Here is a 15,372-nt window from a genome sequence, read left to right on the forward strand (position 1 = left end):
TTTAAAATAAAAATTAGAATAATGTAAAAAATCCAACTTCAGAACACAGATAGTTTACAAAACATGGAGTGTGATAATAGTTGTTTCATTCTAATATTAAAAATAACAACAAAAGATTGGTTCTATTCAACACAAATTTGCTATTCTGCATTCAGCAGAAATTATTTACATAGCAAATTGAATCTAATAGGTACACAGGGGATCAAAAATAAAAACTGGATGTTTATGGAAAACTAATTGTTTTTAACAAAATCACTTGATTTTTTTGTTGTAACACAAAAATAAATTGTTGTGGAGAATTGATATCTATATGGAATATTCATATTAGCATTCACTAGACTTGAAATAATTTTGAATCTTCTTGTGCTATTTTTGAATTTTCAACTTTTTTTATTTTTTTTTCCAGTGAAAATGTAATACAATCAGGGGTGTACCGAAGAAGATTTTATTGGGTGGCCAAAGTTAATAGTTTGGCCATCTCTATAAATTGATTTGGGACAACTTGTTTTTCACCAGTTATTTAAGATATTTTTTAACTGGTAAATAACAATTAATGGTGGAACTTCGTATTAAATTCTCAAACTTTTTGACCTACCAAAACAATTATACTGACATTTAAAGAAAAAGATAAAAAAAATTTAAATTTGATGTAAATGCCTAACCATAAATAGTTGAAAAAGAGTCAACATTTTAAAAATATTATCTTATTGTAAGGAAAATTATCATATAAACATTTGGTAAAAGTATCTAATATATTATTTTCTAAGATGATTCGTTTTACATTAACTAATAAAAAACAACATTTGTCTAACTGGGGATATGCATAAAAATTCCAGTTTTTTCTTAATTGTTCTTTTGACCGCTAGCCAGAGCCCAGAAGAGAATACTTATACATAATAAATTAATTTCCATAGTAGTTATTAATGAAGGAGACACCTACGTTTGATTGGCTAGTACCTACTAGCAGTGGAATTTATGATCTCACACTCAACTTTTAATCAACATCACTATTACAATTTTTTTTAAATCAATTGGCCTTTATGTAGAGTAATTTAGTTTTTCATAAATGGCCAACTGAAAAATTAATAAAACAAACTATTGGGGTGGTATGATGAACTACCCCCCCCCCCCCCCCCCAAATACTAAGTTGACTGCTGAATAGAATGTTCTCATAAGTGGTTCATAATATGCTAATTAAAACATTTTGAAAATACACAATATTTTTTTACAAGCGTTCAAAATTGTTATGTAATTTATCAGGATCTCAACAATTTGCAAATTATATGGAATTCAAAATTCATTAAATTTTATTGTAATTCCACTAATAGTTTTTTGAGTGTTAAGTTTACTAAATAAGATTATATACACGTAAAATCGCAATTTCTTTTTTCTGTTATTCTAAAAGTATTAGTTGTAAAAACTTGAAACATGCTACTGTTGCTTAAATTATCTAATGATACTTTCAAAATATATGGACATTTTTTAAGCTGTTTATTTTAAACTTTAGTATTACTGATAACAAAAGATTTTTAAGATTTATAAAACGCTTAAAAATGTATTACAATAGTAAAAAGTTAATTTTTTTGATATTCAAAGGAGCACAGATTTTTTTTAATTTGAAAGAATTTTCAATTCTAGGAACTATGGTATAGGTTTTACGTTTCTACTCACATTATTCAATGAGTTATGGAGTAACTGATGGAGCCATTGGGTCGAGTCGCGGTAATTGTCTACGTGTAAATGTTACTCTCTTCACACAATAATTTACCTACCTTTTAAGTATATTTTATAATTTTTGTTGTACTTAATTGGTGTGTTTTTATGTAATGAAACCATAATTTTTCTAGTGTAAAAAACTTATTTTGAAACATTAAATTAAATCGACATGATGCCCCGTTGTGACTACAATGTATGTACGTAACGAAAATATCTATTTAGTATTTTTTAATATTAATAAAATACCAAACGTTATATTGAAATTCTGTTATGATTATGTTTAAGCTAAGTAAGAATCATAGTGTAAACCGAGCAACTTTAACACGCGTATTGGCGATAATGCCGAGCTCTGCCCAGTGACATTACGCGATTATTCTAAATATTTCCATAAATTATATATTTTTTTTTAGATTTGATTTTAACAAAATTGTTTTTAGTTGTTCCGACTCTTATAGGATTTAATAATAATTTGAAACATTTTTTTTTATTAATTGGTGCTCCTTTAAAATAGAATATTAGAAAATGATTGTAACTTAACTTAGTTACCTACCCAAATTCATTTATATTATTAAAACTTAGCTTATTTAATTTTATTTTAAGATAACTTTAACTAGTTAAAAAAATTGGTACATTACTACATTTACATTTGTAAAGGTGAAAATGTATTATTGTATAATGTGTTTATGTGTAACAATCGTCAATCATAATATACTTAAAACAAATGGTCTGCCACGTAATAGTAGGTATTTTGTTTTTAATTCTAATTTCTAACATAATATTACATAATATTTTAACTTTTAAGTAGCCACGGGCCACGAAACTTGTCAATAACTTGAACGTTTTTTAATTTTAAGCGCTGAATAAGTTACTTTTATTTAGAATTTGTATTTTTTAATGTGTTGAACTTTTGAGGCATTGTACGACTTTTTAGGGCAATAATCATGGCTAATAATTGTAAAATTTAAATATTCTCATTGTTAGATTACTATGTATATAATTATTACTTTTTCAATTAAATTATTTTTTTTTAAATTTATCATGGTTACCTGTATAGTTTTGGATCATATTGTAATATTTTAACATTTGAATCTCAATTTTTCTAAGACGGTCAAGCCAAAGAACAACAGGAACAGTCACAGTGAATACAATTTTAATAAAAGGAGCAAAATATATTCACCCGCAACAGGATTTATACCAAAATTCACTGTGTTTATATCTCAACTCTCAAGTTCATAATTTAGAAGCAATACATTTTACAAATCTACCACCACCACCCACCAAAATCATCAGTGCCGCGGCTCTAAAAATACTGCCTCGGCCGGCGTACTGCTTTTTAGTCGCTCCCTATTAAAATTTTACCCGATTTCTGTCTCTTTTTTCCCTGGGCCAGGTGGACATATTGTACGATGTACCTTTTTGTTTATACATAAAACTAAACAAATTTAAAATATCTTTAGTTAACTAGCATATCAAGAGCCAAAATATTTTTAGAATTATATCATGTCTAGATGTCTAGTAGATACTAAATACTAAACGCTAATGTGAATATTAGGTAAAAATGTCAAGTTATTCAATTTTTAGTTTTAACATAATATTAGTATTGTGTAAGTACGTGTTGTGGACTGTAAGTAAGAACGCCCACATATTTTTATTACGATAATATTGTAAAATATACCAACTAAATATTTTAATAAAATTATGGAAATAATACATAATTAATCATAAAACATTAATTTTAAATGATAATCCTACGTGTCCACCCTTCTTACAAGTCTACAAACTACTGACAGTGACACAGTGTATTCAATTATAAAACCACATAAGGCAAGAAATCGCAAAATTCTTGTTCCATCAACATCTATGATACTATCGGATTTGAAGGAATTATTTAAAAGAGAACAATTGCGTCTTAAAATGTGTTTCAACTCTCTCCAGGATCTTTCAATATTTATACATCTTCATCGTGATTCCGAAATATACTTATATAGTTATATACCTACACACTTAGATATATAGGATGACAAATCGCCTTCGCTCAGAATCGTTTTTTGTGTGCAATGATTTTGCATTGAATACAAATTTAACACATAGGTATATTATAGTGACCCACTAGACAACAAAGTATTAACTAATAATTAGTAACTAATTTCACTTTTCTGCAAAAAGAGGGTGATAAAAAAAATTGAATCATTTTTACTACTACAAAAAGTGATGACAGACACAAATAAAAAATATATATATACAGGGTGTCCCACTGAGATCTAACAAATGAAATAACTTTTGTTCTAATTAATATTTTTAAAAAATTTCTTTTAAATATAATTCATAGACTATTGCGCTACATTTTTAGTATACATTTTTTATTTTTTAATACTGAAAATAAAAAAACTTAAAAACTGATAAAAAAAATTTCCAAAATATCCAAAATAGCCAATTTGTAAATCTGATTTTCAGAAAAATTTATATCGTAAAAACATTTATTTAAGTCAAGTGGCTGATTTTTTACCATTTTTTTAAATATCAATATTCTTGTTAAGTAATATACGATCTAGTTTATGTTAGAAACATTATAATTTCAAAAAATATAAATTTTAGTTTGTATATTATAGATATTAGATGTAATTAATGGAAAAATACTAAGTGAGTAGTAGTAGTATATACTTAAACACTTAGTAGATAGGTGAGCGATGAATGTAAATACTGATATTATTAATTTTAAGAAACATAATAATTTAGTACACATCTCATATACTTTCTAGCAGCACATGTCACCTATCAACAATGTATTGAGAGCATTTACATGTAATATTATACTATTTTATTTGAATTATTCAACAAAATATGTAACAGTAATAACTAATAAGTAATAACCAATAACATCATAATTCAGAATTTAATATGAAAATTAATGTTACGTAAATAAAAAAAACAATTAACTTTTACTTGAACTCAACTCATAGACAATTTTTTGGATATTATAATAATATATTGAGGTATTATAGGTGATTGTTAAGTTTTAAAATCAATTAGTAATTAAAATATAAAATATTGATTAAGGGGATTTGATACCGTGATTTTCTGTCTTTGTCTAATAGACACGCAACACAGAATTTCAGATGGGTTCTTTGCCAAACATACCAATTGATCTAATGAAGCGATGAAAAAATCTAAGAACAGTTTTGAATTTGTCGTCATATATACTTAAAATCAACTTTTTTTAATTTTACCTTATATAAAATTTGAAATACAACAATTTTTTTATTACTCTATTTTAGTATAACGTTTTGAGGAATTTGGGGGATAATATCAAAAATGTGGGAAAGCCAATTTTAAGAAGACTTGACTAAAAGTTCAAATCTGTTTTCAGAATTCTTATCACTTCATTAGATCAATTGGTATGTATCATAAAATAAAATACTAAATAATCAAAAATATTTATAAAGTAATTAAATAATTTTTTTATTAAAACTAAATGTTTATTTGCAATTAATTATTATGAATTATGATGAACATTTTGTTAAAAAAATATAATATATTCAGATAATTATTAACTGTAGTTTAGTAGCCCTTTTGTCAAATAGAATTAAATAGTTGTATTATAACCAATGCATGGTAACTGATACTCTCACAAAACTAATTTTAATTATTATTAGTTTATTTATAAATGTAACAATTAATAATTTCTCCATGCTTTCAAATTTAATATTCCCAATTACTACATAAATATAACATACTAACACATCCACATTTCACCGTATTTTTAATTTTTCACAGTTCACTGTATCATACCTTTTTTTTATGTATTTCGATTAATTTGAATTCAGGGTTGGTAATTTAAATAGTTATAAATTGTACTTCAATAAGTTTTTTTTAATCAATAACATTAGTTTTTTTTATATGTATATTTAATAATTAATAATAAATTATTCCCGTTAAATTTCACTTAGGTGAGGACATACACTTACTTAAATAAAACACAATATACCTTCACTTACATATTTGTAATAGGTAAAATAAATGTTTAAAATACAAAATATTGTTAAATCAGACTTAGTTTATTGTTGTTGTCCTAGAACATAACCTCTACCCCAATCATGGCGACGAAAGTTTAATCCACCTTCTCCTTGTTGGTTTCCTGCTGCTGGGGCTGCAGTTGGTGCTGCTCTAGTCGGGGGTTGACCAAAACCATGAACTGTCCTTTGATTAGGAAAAAATTTGTATCTAAAAGAACAGTAAGCATGTGATTAAAAATAATATTGGGTTGTTTCCAGAAATGTGTTTTATTAATTATTAAGAATATTATAATATTAATATTATTTAACTACTAACAATATCTGAGGTGTTTGTATAAGCTGTGGTCCGCCCATTTCTTGTGGGTATTTGAACATGAGGAAAAAATAAATATGACCCACAATAATTCCAACTAATTCCTGAAGTCCTCTGAAAAATAAAATTAAAAAATATTACTTATTATTATAATAACTAAAAATAAAAATAATATATTAGATTATAAGTAGTGCACATTAATTGATTAATTAAATTATATTTACCCTCCAGAAATAATCAAGTTGAACCCAAACAATACCCATGGTAAATACATGGCTTTGAAACGAGTTCCAAACCAGAAACTTACAATTACATCTTTATTTAGTTGGCACCATACATATAAAATACTTAAGACCATAGGATCCATCAGAACCTAGAGAAAAATTATTTTGTTAAAATTAAGTGTATTCGTTTCAAGAACATAATGCAGAATAAATGATTTACCGGTATATTTGCCAAGAGTCCAATAATGACACAACATATCCAATTAAATATAAGTAAGAAAAAATAATCTGCCGGTCTTCCACTAAATGAATCTGTAATAATATGAAAATAAAACGTGTTTAGAATCACTAAAATCGGTCAACATAATATCATTTTCATAGAAATATAATATTTAAATTACTGACCTGTTTCCAATCTTATTGAATAACTATATAGAAAATAACAATTGACTAAGAAATGAAATCCATTTCCAGGTGATAATGGGTACATTAACAAAGCAGTAACTGCTCTCCAAATCTATTTCGCAAGAGTAATAAATATTAATATGAAACAAGATGTAGAGAACTACAAAGATCTTTTCTAATCTGTGATATAGATTATAGAAACTACAAATTAATAATGAGTGTTTTGGAACTTACTTCAAACTTTTTGATAAATGGTTCATAAAATAACATAAAGTTAAAAGGATTTAGAACACCAAACCGTCCGGCTAAAGTCAAGATAGCAGTCAGGGCAAGCCATCGTTTGGTGAAATAAGGTATGGATGTAAACCAATCCGGAAGTTCAGCCATCTGTATACAAATAAAACGACTATATCAAATGGTATATCGCGACTGTAACATATCGGATGATGCTATATAAAAACATTTCGTCAACCGAACACACACGGAAACGATAATGCCAATTCGTATTATTTCTTACCACGTTATAGTGTGCCGCAGTGAATTTATCCTTTGGAGAAATTGTTCAACTACAGAGTGTTTGGCATTATATTCAAAAACTTAAATATTCGATCGGCTTTTCAATAGAAATTATTATTGATTGACGGACAAGACGTAATAACAATACTTTAATACTACCTAGTTTAAAGTTTAAATAATAATATTTAATAATGATTAATGAAAAAGAAAATATTATACGTTGATAAGAACAAATGATAACGCAAAAAGAACACGTATGTATAAGTTGTTGCTCGTGTAGTCGAGTATTGCAACTTGCAAGTAGTCATAAATACGATAGTTACAAAGTTCTTCCAAAATTATTTTGTTCTAATGTACAACTCTTCCAATTATTCTAGGAGTTTGGACCATTAGGTTTTTATGAAACAATCATCAATTTATTGAAAATACTTAAACAATTTACAATTTATTTTTATTTTTATTTAATTATGTAAGTTTTTTTTCAAATATATCTATATATAGTATTCTGTATTTGACAATAACTCATTAAAATCAAACGTACCTATTTTGTATTTTATAACATTTTTGAAAGTATTTCATCAATTCCTGATTTAGTCTTACACTAGTTATTGTTTATGTAATTATGTTGTACAATGCATGAGAGTGTATACAAATACCTACCTATCGATATATTTTCAAATTTCTGGAAAACAATTTCACATACCTACTCGCTTCACGTTTATTGGGTTTGTATTTAGTACAAATTATAATATTATTACGGTGTGTCGGTGTACATATAGCCAATAGCCGTATTAGTTATTTTAGTTATAAGTATGGTGTACTATTATAAGTTATGAACAAAAAAAAATAGTAATATTATCAATATAAATCTATGCATTTTTCTTTATTAATCTAAAAGTTAAAACATAACTAACATAAATTAATCTAAGACAATTTTTTTTAACCAGATGATTCGGGCAAACCGTTGAGTAGAAACTCTGGTGTGAAATCAGGGAATGCCCATTGCCGGCTTACAGACATACTGCACGAAGGACATTTTGCGGCGGACTGTCGGACTAGGATGCCGGGCGGCCACCGAGAACCCGCTGGGGTTCTCCTCGGGCCGCGACGACGGCGCGAAGTGCACTACAACGTGCGACCGACTGCGGTTCAGCCGACAGTACTCTTGACGGAGCAAGAAGAGTATGTGCAGGTGCTCGACGGCGATTACTAAATAATATGGCATGCAGCAGCCACGGGATCAAGGATCAGGAAGCAGTAAGCAGAGGACGAGTTTGAAAATCAGCCTTTGCCGAAGGACCACAATCATGGAAATGCTGCCCACGTCTGTGAAACCAGTAGATGTGTTCGTTCTGTGGGCACGGGGTCGGCGGCCAGGCGGTTCGGACTAGAAAGCTTATGGCTGCAGATCGAGGTGCGGGCCGTGCGTGCCGGACCCGGAGATGACGACAGGAGGAGGAACTTTTGAAGGTGACGATGAAACTGATCGAATGGTAAGGAGCTTGACGGTGACCCCCCCCCTCCAACTGAGTACTGACTAGACTATTGGATCATCAATCTCCCGCAGACAGAATTCTAAAATATATATAGAGTACTGAGTAATGTAGGTAACCGAGTTATACAAATTGTTATACCCAGTTTTCAGACACATCATCATGGTATAGATATTTTAGTTCAAATTTTGACAAAATTGGATATTTCAACGAAAATATTATTTCATTACATTTTTTATAATATTATTAGACAAAATATATTTAGTTGTTTTATTGTTATTAAAAATATATTCAAATAATTAGACTAATTTTAAGCCACGATCCTACAGTACGTCGATGGTCCATATTAACCTTGAAATTTGAATATTATGTAAGTAATACACATATGTTACCACGTATACCGCTACGCCAGTGGCCAGACCAAAATAATTGCATCATAATATTAGTAGAGTATTGTATATAACAGGGTCAACCTGTCCGTCACGGCTCCCTGGGAGTCACGGATTATTATTAAGGAAGCCTTTATTTTAGAAAATAAAAATTAGTTTATTTTATTATTATTAGCCTTTTTTTAATGGATTTTTATTTTAAACTGTTTTAAAAACCCGAAGAGCAGTGGATCCAAAAAGGTTGAAAACCCCTGGTGTATAATGAATTACTTCCATACATCCATAATAGCGTTGTACACCACGACAAACGCTTCTGTGTTCTGACAATTTTATAACGTTTTTGCTTATTGATAATTTTTTTTATTATAATCAGTCATTAGGTGCTCGTCAAAACAGTCGTAAACATAAGATGAATCGCAGATCGACGGAGTAGACGTTTATATGTATTATAATCAGTGTTTGAAAAGAACGCGTTCAATCGAGGCACATTTGCACGCGTTTGATAATTACATGAACCCGAACGACTTTTTTCGTTCATTTTATAAAAAGTTATCACTTCTGAACACGGTTTTAGAAGATAAGGTCCATAATAATAATTAATGATATCTAGATTTTCTGGCAACACTGAACGAGTAATGAATGTGAACGCGTTCACTATTTTGGTGAATGTTTCAATTTTCCAAACACTGATTATAATATAATTAATAATTATATAAATATATGATATATTATATTATATACGATATATTATGCCACACCAATATAATATAACCATAAAATATTATATTAAGTGGATGTCAGCGCACCATTTGTTTTCTCTCTCTGGCCCACGCGCAACATAGACAAAACGCATTTACGTAAAATCATTTTTACTGTTTTTAAGTTATCTTAGAGTAAAATCACCCATTACAAAAAACATAGAGAATAATATTTTTGAATGTATGACATATCGATTTGTCTAAATACTGTCTCAAGACAATTTAAATTTACAAATTTTTTTTGTTTATTTTGATAGTCGAATACAAAGTCAAATAACAATAAAATATAAAATTGATGTCATTCCCTCAAAAAGATTATTCTCTATCTTTTTTGTAATGAGGGATTTTACTCTAAGATTACTTAAAAACATAGAAAAAATGATTCTGCGTTAATGCATTTTGTCGTATGTTGCGTGTGGTACAGAGAGAAAACAAATAGTGCGCTGACATCTTCTTAACTCCTAAGGTTTGTAACGTGTTGTACGCTATTTTGTAGCATGGCATCCGTCGCACATTTTTGATTTTTTCCTGTTTTCAATCTAGTCGAAAAATATTTCCAATAGTTACCCTTTGTCCAACATCCTACAAAATAAATACCAATTGGAGGAACTAAAAATAAAATAAAACGAACAAATTCCAAAAAAATACTTTATTCATAATAAAAATAAAATTGATTGATTAAACTTGATTTGATTATTTGAAACGTAATTACGACCTGTAGCCAAATTAATTCCCGAGCATGACGCCAAATAAACATCCCAAAGTACCATAACTGTTATATACATATATAGATATAAAATAATATTATATTGTAACGGAATGAACACGACGAGAAATGCCATAGGTAGCAGGAGAAGAAGATAGGATAGGTATCATTATTCACCATAATGTAAATGCAAAAGTAAACTTAAGCCTCGAGGCTAAAAATCGTTTGGGTTTAGAATGTGTATAGAGAGGTAATAATTCATAATGTTAATAAGAATAATCCGGGAACGTGTCGAACGACATACGCCCCCGAGCCCAGTCTCTTGTGTGCGCGTCGACGCTGTCACGTTCATTTGCGCGGCTGATGGATGGTCGGTTTCGTGCACGTGTGTTGTCTCATCTCGTGGCTAGGTGTCGGCTTGTCGTGGGTCTTCTGGACGGCCTGGGTCGGATAGTCGTTGTGAGCGTGCACCGGCACTACGGTCTGCTTGGGCGGACTGCGGCGAGCATGGATAAAAATAACGAAAAAGAAATAAGATTAGCGTGAACGTCAAAAAAAATCGGTGACGAACGTCGCCCTGAAAGCATAGGAGGATAAACAGCATAATATGATGCCTTGCCTATCGTATTTATTTACGTTTCTACGCAGGTACGTTTATCGTAGAAAAAACGCTTACTAAACACGGTTAATGTTCGAAGACAATAACAAACCACGTCATAAAATTATAATCTTAAAAGACGGAAATAGATATTTTTATACAGACGGACCCCTCTTTCCGGTGGTAAATTAATAAATTATTAGTACGATATTTACCTAGTGGAGACTTTTAAAACCGAATTTGCCTCGTCCGCAGCGGCAACAGATATCTTGTCGGCGGCCGAGTTGACGTTCTTGTGCTGCACGATGCGCATGCCACCGGCTTTGACTGATAAAACAAAAACAGAAATGTGTGTTAATTAACGGAGCGCGAGACACGTGGACGCGTTCTATAATAATAATTACCTGCTTGGGCATGTCCGCCTTTGAGTTGGGATTCGTCTTCCATGGCGACGGCGAACAAAACGAGACGGTAAATTCAGCAGTAACAATTACGGGCAATTGTTGTCAGTAACTGTAAAACGTGGACAAAGTTGAAAGTGATGTCGTGTACGACTAGCGAGTAGCGAGTAGAAATATAGAACGCAGTAGCCTGTCGAGTGAACTGAGTGAAGACTGTCGACTGTCGAAATGTCGAATGTTAAATGCATCAGCCAGCAGCGGCGCAATAACAACAACAACAAACAACTTGACAACAATAATAGTACAATAATTTGTATTTTGTTATGTACCAGGGGTAGACGTGATCGAGGTCGTGTTGGTGTTGTCTGACTTGTCTGTATAGCTGCAGTTGTGTCGTGTTATGTACTTGTGTTGTGTTTACTTTTCAGTTTTCGGGCATGCCTGCGACTGCTGCAGCTGCAGCCGCGGCCGGCCGTCAGCTGATTATATTTCCTGGCCGGGGATGAACCATCGTTCCGGCGAAATGTCGTCATCTTACCCGCCAGCGACAGTAGATATTCGAGGAAGAAATTGGCATGATATGGGAAGACAGATTAACACTGGAAGCGCGGCTGTCGACGCCTATCGTACTGATGGTTAGGCGGGTTCCCCCCTACGTGGAGTCGGGAGATTGTATGTATTTTCCCGACATTTCGCATATATTTTGGTCTAAGTGAAGTGTATTTGAATGTATTTGATAATATTAGAAGAAATTGTACTTACCAACGTATACAGTTAGCTATAAAAGCGTATAAAGTTTCGATACCAAAATTAATTTACTATAAAAAGTAAAATAACCAATATAAAACTATATATCTATACATCCCGAATTTGAAGGTACAAATTGTTTCCACCAGAGCGCGTTTTGTTAATCTGTTTCCCCAATCGTACATAGTACTACATAGACATATTATATAAATATATAATATATTATTATACATGTCCATGGACTATTTTTTTTTTTGTAAGATATAATACCTTAGTCCGTGTACACTGTACATGTCTAATGTCTATGCCCTATAATGGTATCGTACTATCGTTACATATCGGTTCAATATTTAGCGTTCGAGAAGTTACATATTGTGCGCCGTGCGCTGTACCATTGTCCATTGATTTTATAATATATTATTAAATCAATGGCTGTTCCTACCAGCAAATGAGCGAAACGTGTCAAGCCATATCTACCTACTGAAAAGTGTAAAGTGAACTAAATACATTTATAAGCTTATCGATGGAATTACCTAAATCGGGCTAAATGACCAGTGGCAACTCATCGTCCATCGATCTCATTTTATTAGTTTGTACAACAAATTATTATATATAAATACAACTTATAAGATAATGAAACTGAGATTAACGCTGATAAAAAAAATATATATTTTTTTCTAAAGACAGTTTTATAAGCATAAAATAGTGCTAAAAACATAAAAATAGCATCAACACTTCGAAATGTGCCGAAGTATGCGAACATTTGCAAATGCTACAAGTCACGAGCCTTGCTTTCTACTATCGACCGATTTAAAATTAAATCTTTTTTTTCTAAGTTTTGAACATCATTACACCAAATATAAAATAACAAATTGAACAAAGTTTGAACCATATAATAGTAAGAATTTTTACGGGCGACGATCGAAGTTCACGAGGTCAGCTATAGTACCTATAACTAATTACGCATTAATCTATTTTATTATTATTATAATAGTATTACTTTTGTAATAAAACAATTGGTTAATGACCTTAAATTGCCTACTCAAAGCGCCGTCTTATATGTCTATGTTACAGAAACAAATAACTATTAAACTTACAGATCATAGTAAGGTTAGTAGAGAAAATCAGGAAACACAATTAATCTTAAAATCATTAAATTATTATATTTATTTTACTTTTTTACTTAGGCACTAATTGGTGTGTGTAAATTAAATAATTGTCTCTCAGAATGTATTTTTCACCATTAATTATATTTCTATTTTAAAAGATAATACTTAAATAATTATTATTACTATAGGCTATAGCTGATCCAGAACAACGTTACCCATAACAAATTAAACACCCGTGGATTTACCGCTTCTTAAACTGTCAAATCCTTAAATAGTTAAATGTAAGCAGCAGGGATTAAAAACACTGTTTTTATCAAATATAAAATGCCGGTGTAAAATAATTATATCTAATCATAATAACTAATTTAATATTTACTAGGTAATTTAATAACTGTGAAAACCTCATCAAATAAGTTCATCCATTTTTGCAAAGACTTTCCCAGACAAACAGACAGTTTTATATAAATAAAAGGGGAAAAAATAATAAAATAAGATCATTTTTTATTTCAAAAGAGTCAATTTTCCAAAGTTATACGGTAACCTTTTAACAGGTGACATATAATTACGAGTGGTTTTATATATATATGGAAAATAAAATAAACTGGAAATCAATAGTGATTTTTTTGTAAATTGTGTTATTCTCAATACAAACTTTTTTTTAAATTTGTAATTTATACAAATAATTTATATATTGTGATGTTTTAAATATTCATTGTGTATTTGTGTAATAAGTAAAGGAATAAGTAATTTTATGGAATAATTTTCATTGTCTAAAAGAGCGAACTTTTTTTTACAAACACTTTAAATTCAATTCCTTATAAAACAAATTTTGATAAGAAAAAGTGAAAATTGATCACGGGAACTTATTTATGCCATGTATTATAACCTGATTATATATAGGTACTTTTAAGTTTTAATACTTAAAAAATGGTTTAAATATGTATTACGAATGTCTCATAATGTCATTATAATATCATCTGACCTCAGTTAAATGTGTAATTCATTATAGTTAATTAGTGAAGTATGTACCTAATATACCATTTATTATGAATATATGATTGAGTGTTCATAATCAATGCTAATACTTATATATTATGCATAATAAGATAAACTTTTAATTTATTTTAATTATAATTTTAGACGTGTTTATTGTTTACATAATATGTACTATGTAGGTATGTCTAAAATAGGTCAAACAAATTTATTTTATTATTTTATTTTTTTTATTATGTACCGCTTTAGCCTATATGTGGTTTAACTTTATAGACATGAACACTTAATGTTTTAATGGTTGTCTCTTATAACTACTAGCAGTATCATATTTAATCCTTCACGTGTGATAATATTAAAGATTTCTACAACTTTTTTCATTATAATATTGATATATTTTAAATTTAATAAACTAAAATGTCGTCAAAATAATCGATCAGACCTTTAAAATGATTTGGTTTTAATTTTCTTTAGTACAATTGTCAACATTATACCTGTATCTAACCCCTTTTAAGTCGTTGTTGTATATATATAGCAGCGCCCCGCCTCCAAAACGGATTTCTGATCAAATAAAACAATGGACATAAATGCATAATATAATTGTTGTATAATAAAACCATGACATGGAATGTTTTAATTAATAGACATTTGTAAACGTATAGTACATTGTAATTCACTATACCATTATCTCCTGCATGTAGTCCTGTGGACTGCACTCTAGTGTGTCACTATCACTATATTATATGTGTGTACCATACGTTTCACGTTAATTATCTGATATATGATAATTTGATTTCCTACTTACCTAGTTACCCATTGGAACAAGAACCTACGTCCTACACCTGTTTAGGTCACCGACTCCGGCTCAACACTCGAAGTTTTATTTTGTGTTAAGTAATTTTTGTAACAGCAGTATAATTATAAAGGTATACTATATAATACATAAGTATACTACCTATTATAATGTTCTCGCGTTGTATTTAATATAGTTACG

General features: G+C 29.8%; 2 protein-coding genes and 1 pseudogene across 2 annotated transcripts; 1 reads left to right on the top strand and 2 right to left on the bottom strand.

The window, feature by feature from the left end:
- Positions 1-5,565: 5,565 nt before the first annotated feature.
- LOC132947234 (derlin-1) lies at positions 5,566-7,393 on the bottom strand. The gene is made up of 7 exons (XM_061017476.1): positions 7,189-7,393; positions 6,906-7,058; positions 6,672-6,783; positions 6,487-6,578; positions 6,267-6,415; positions 6,046-6,156; positions 5,566-5,937 (listed from the first exon to the last, which is right to left on the bottom strand). The coding sequence occupies exons 2-7, from the start codon at positions 7,056-7,058 to the stop codon at positions 5,772-5,774; spliced, it is 783 nt and encodes a 260-aa protein (XP_060873459.1). The 5' UTR covers positions 7,189-7,393; the 3' UTR covers positions 5,566-5,771.
- A 789-nt stretch (positions 7,394-8,182) lies between these two features.
- Positions 8,183-9,422, top strand: LOC132946624 (uncharacterized; annotated as a pseudogene).
- A 1,039-nt stretch (positions 9,423-10,461) lies between these two features.
- On the bottom strand, positions 10,462-11,957 carry LOC132946413 (death-associated protein-like 1.L). Its single transcript, XM_061016406.1, has 3 exons — positions 11,536-11,957; positions 11,347-11,458; positions 10,462-11,029 (listed from the first exon to the last, which is right to left on the bottom strand). The coding sequence occupies exons 1-3, from the start codon at positions 11,576-11,578 to the stop codon at positions 10,882-10,884; spliced, it is 303 nt and encodes a 100-aa protein (XP_060872389.1). The 5' UTR covers positions 11,579-11,957; the 3' UTR covers positions 10,462-10,881.
- Between the last annotated feature and the right edge of the window lie 3,415 nt (positions 11,958-15,372).

This window comes from Metopolophium dirhodum, chromosome 6, assembly GCF_019925205.1.
Source record: "Metopolophium dirhodum isolate CAU chromosome 6, ASM1992520v1, whole genome shotgun sequence".
NCBI lineage: Eukaryota > Metazoa > Arthropoda > Insecta > Hemiptera > Aphididae > Metopolophium > Metopolophium dirhodum.

Excerpts from the sequence above, each read along its gene's own strand:
- LOC132946413 (XM_061016406.1), bottom strand. The coding sequence starts at position 11,578 with ATGGAAGACGAATCCCAACTCAAAGGCGGACATGCCCAAGCAG. Across the intron at positions 11,459-11,535 it reads AGGCGGACATGCCCAAGCAG|TCAAAGCCGGTGGCATGCGC; the intron begins GTAATTATTATT and ends TTGTTTTATCAG. Across the intron at positions 11,030-11,346 it reads GTTTTAAAAGTCTCCACTAG|TCCGCCCAAGCAGACCGTAG; the intron begins GTAAATATCGTA and ends TGCTCGCCGCAG.
- LOC132947234 (XM_061017476.1), bottom strand. The coding sequence starts at position 7,058 with ATGGCTGAACTTCCGGATTGGTTTACATCCATACCTTATTTCACCAAA. Across the intron at positions 6,157-6,266 it reads AACTTGATTATTTCTGGAGG|AGGACTTCAGGAATTAGTTG; the intron begins GTAAATATAATT and ends TTTATTTTTCAG. Across the intron at positions 5,938-6,045 it reads ATACAAACACCTCAGATATT|ATACAAATTTTTTCCTAATC; the intron begins GTTAGTAGTTAA and ends CTGTTCTTTTAG.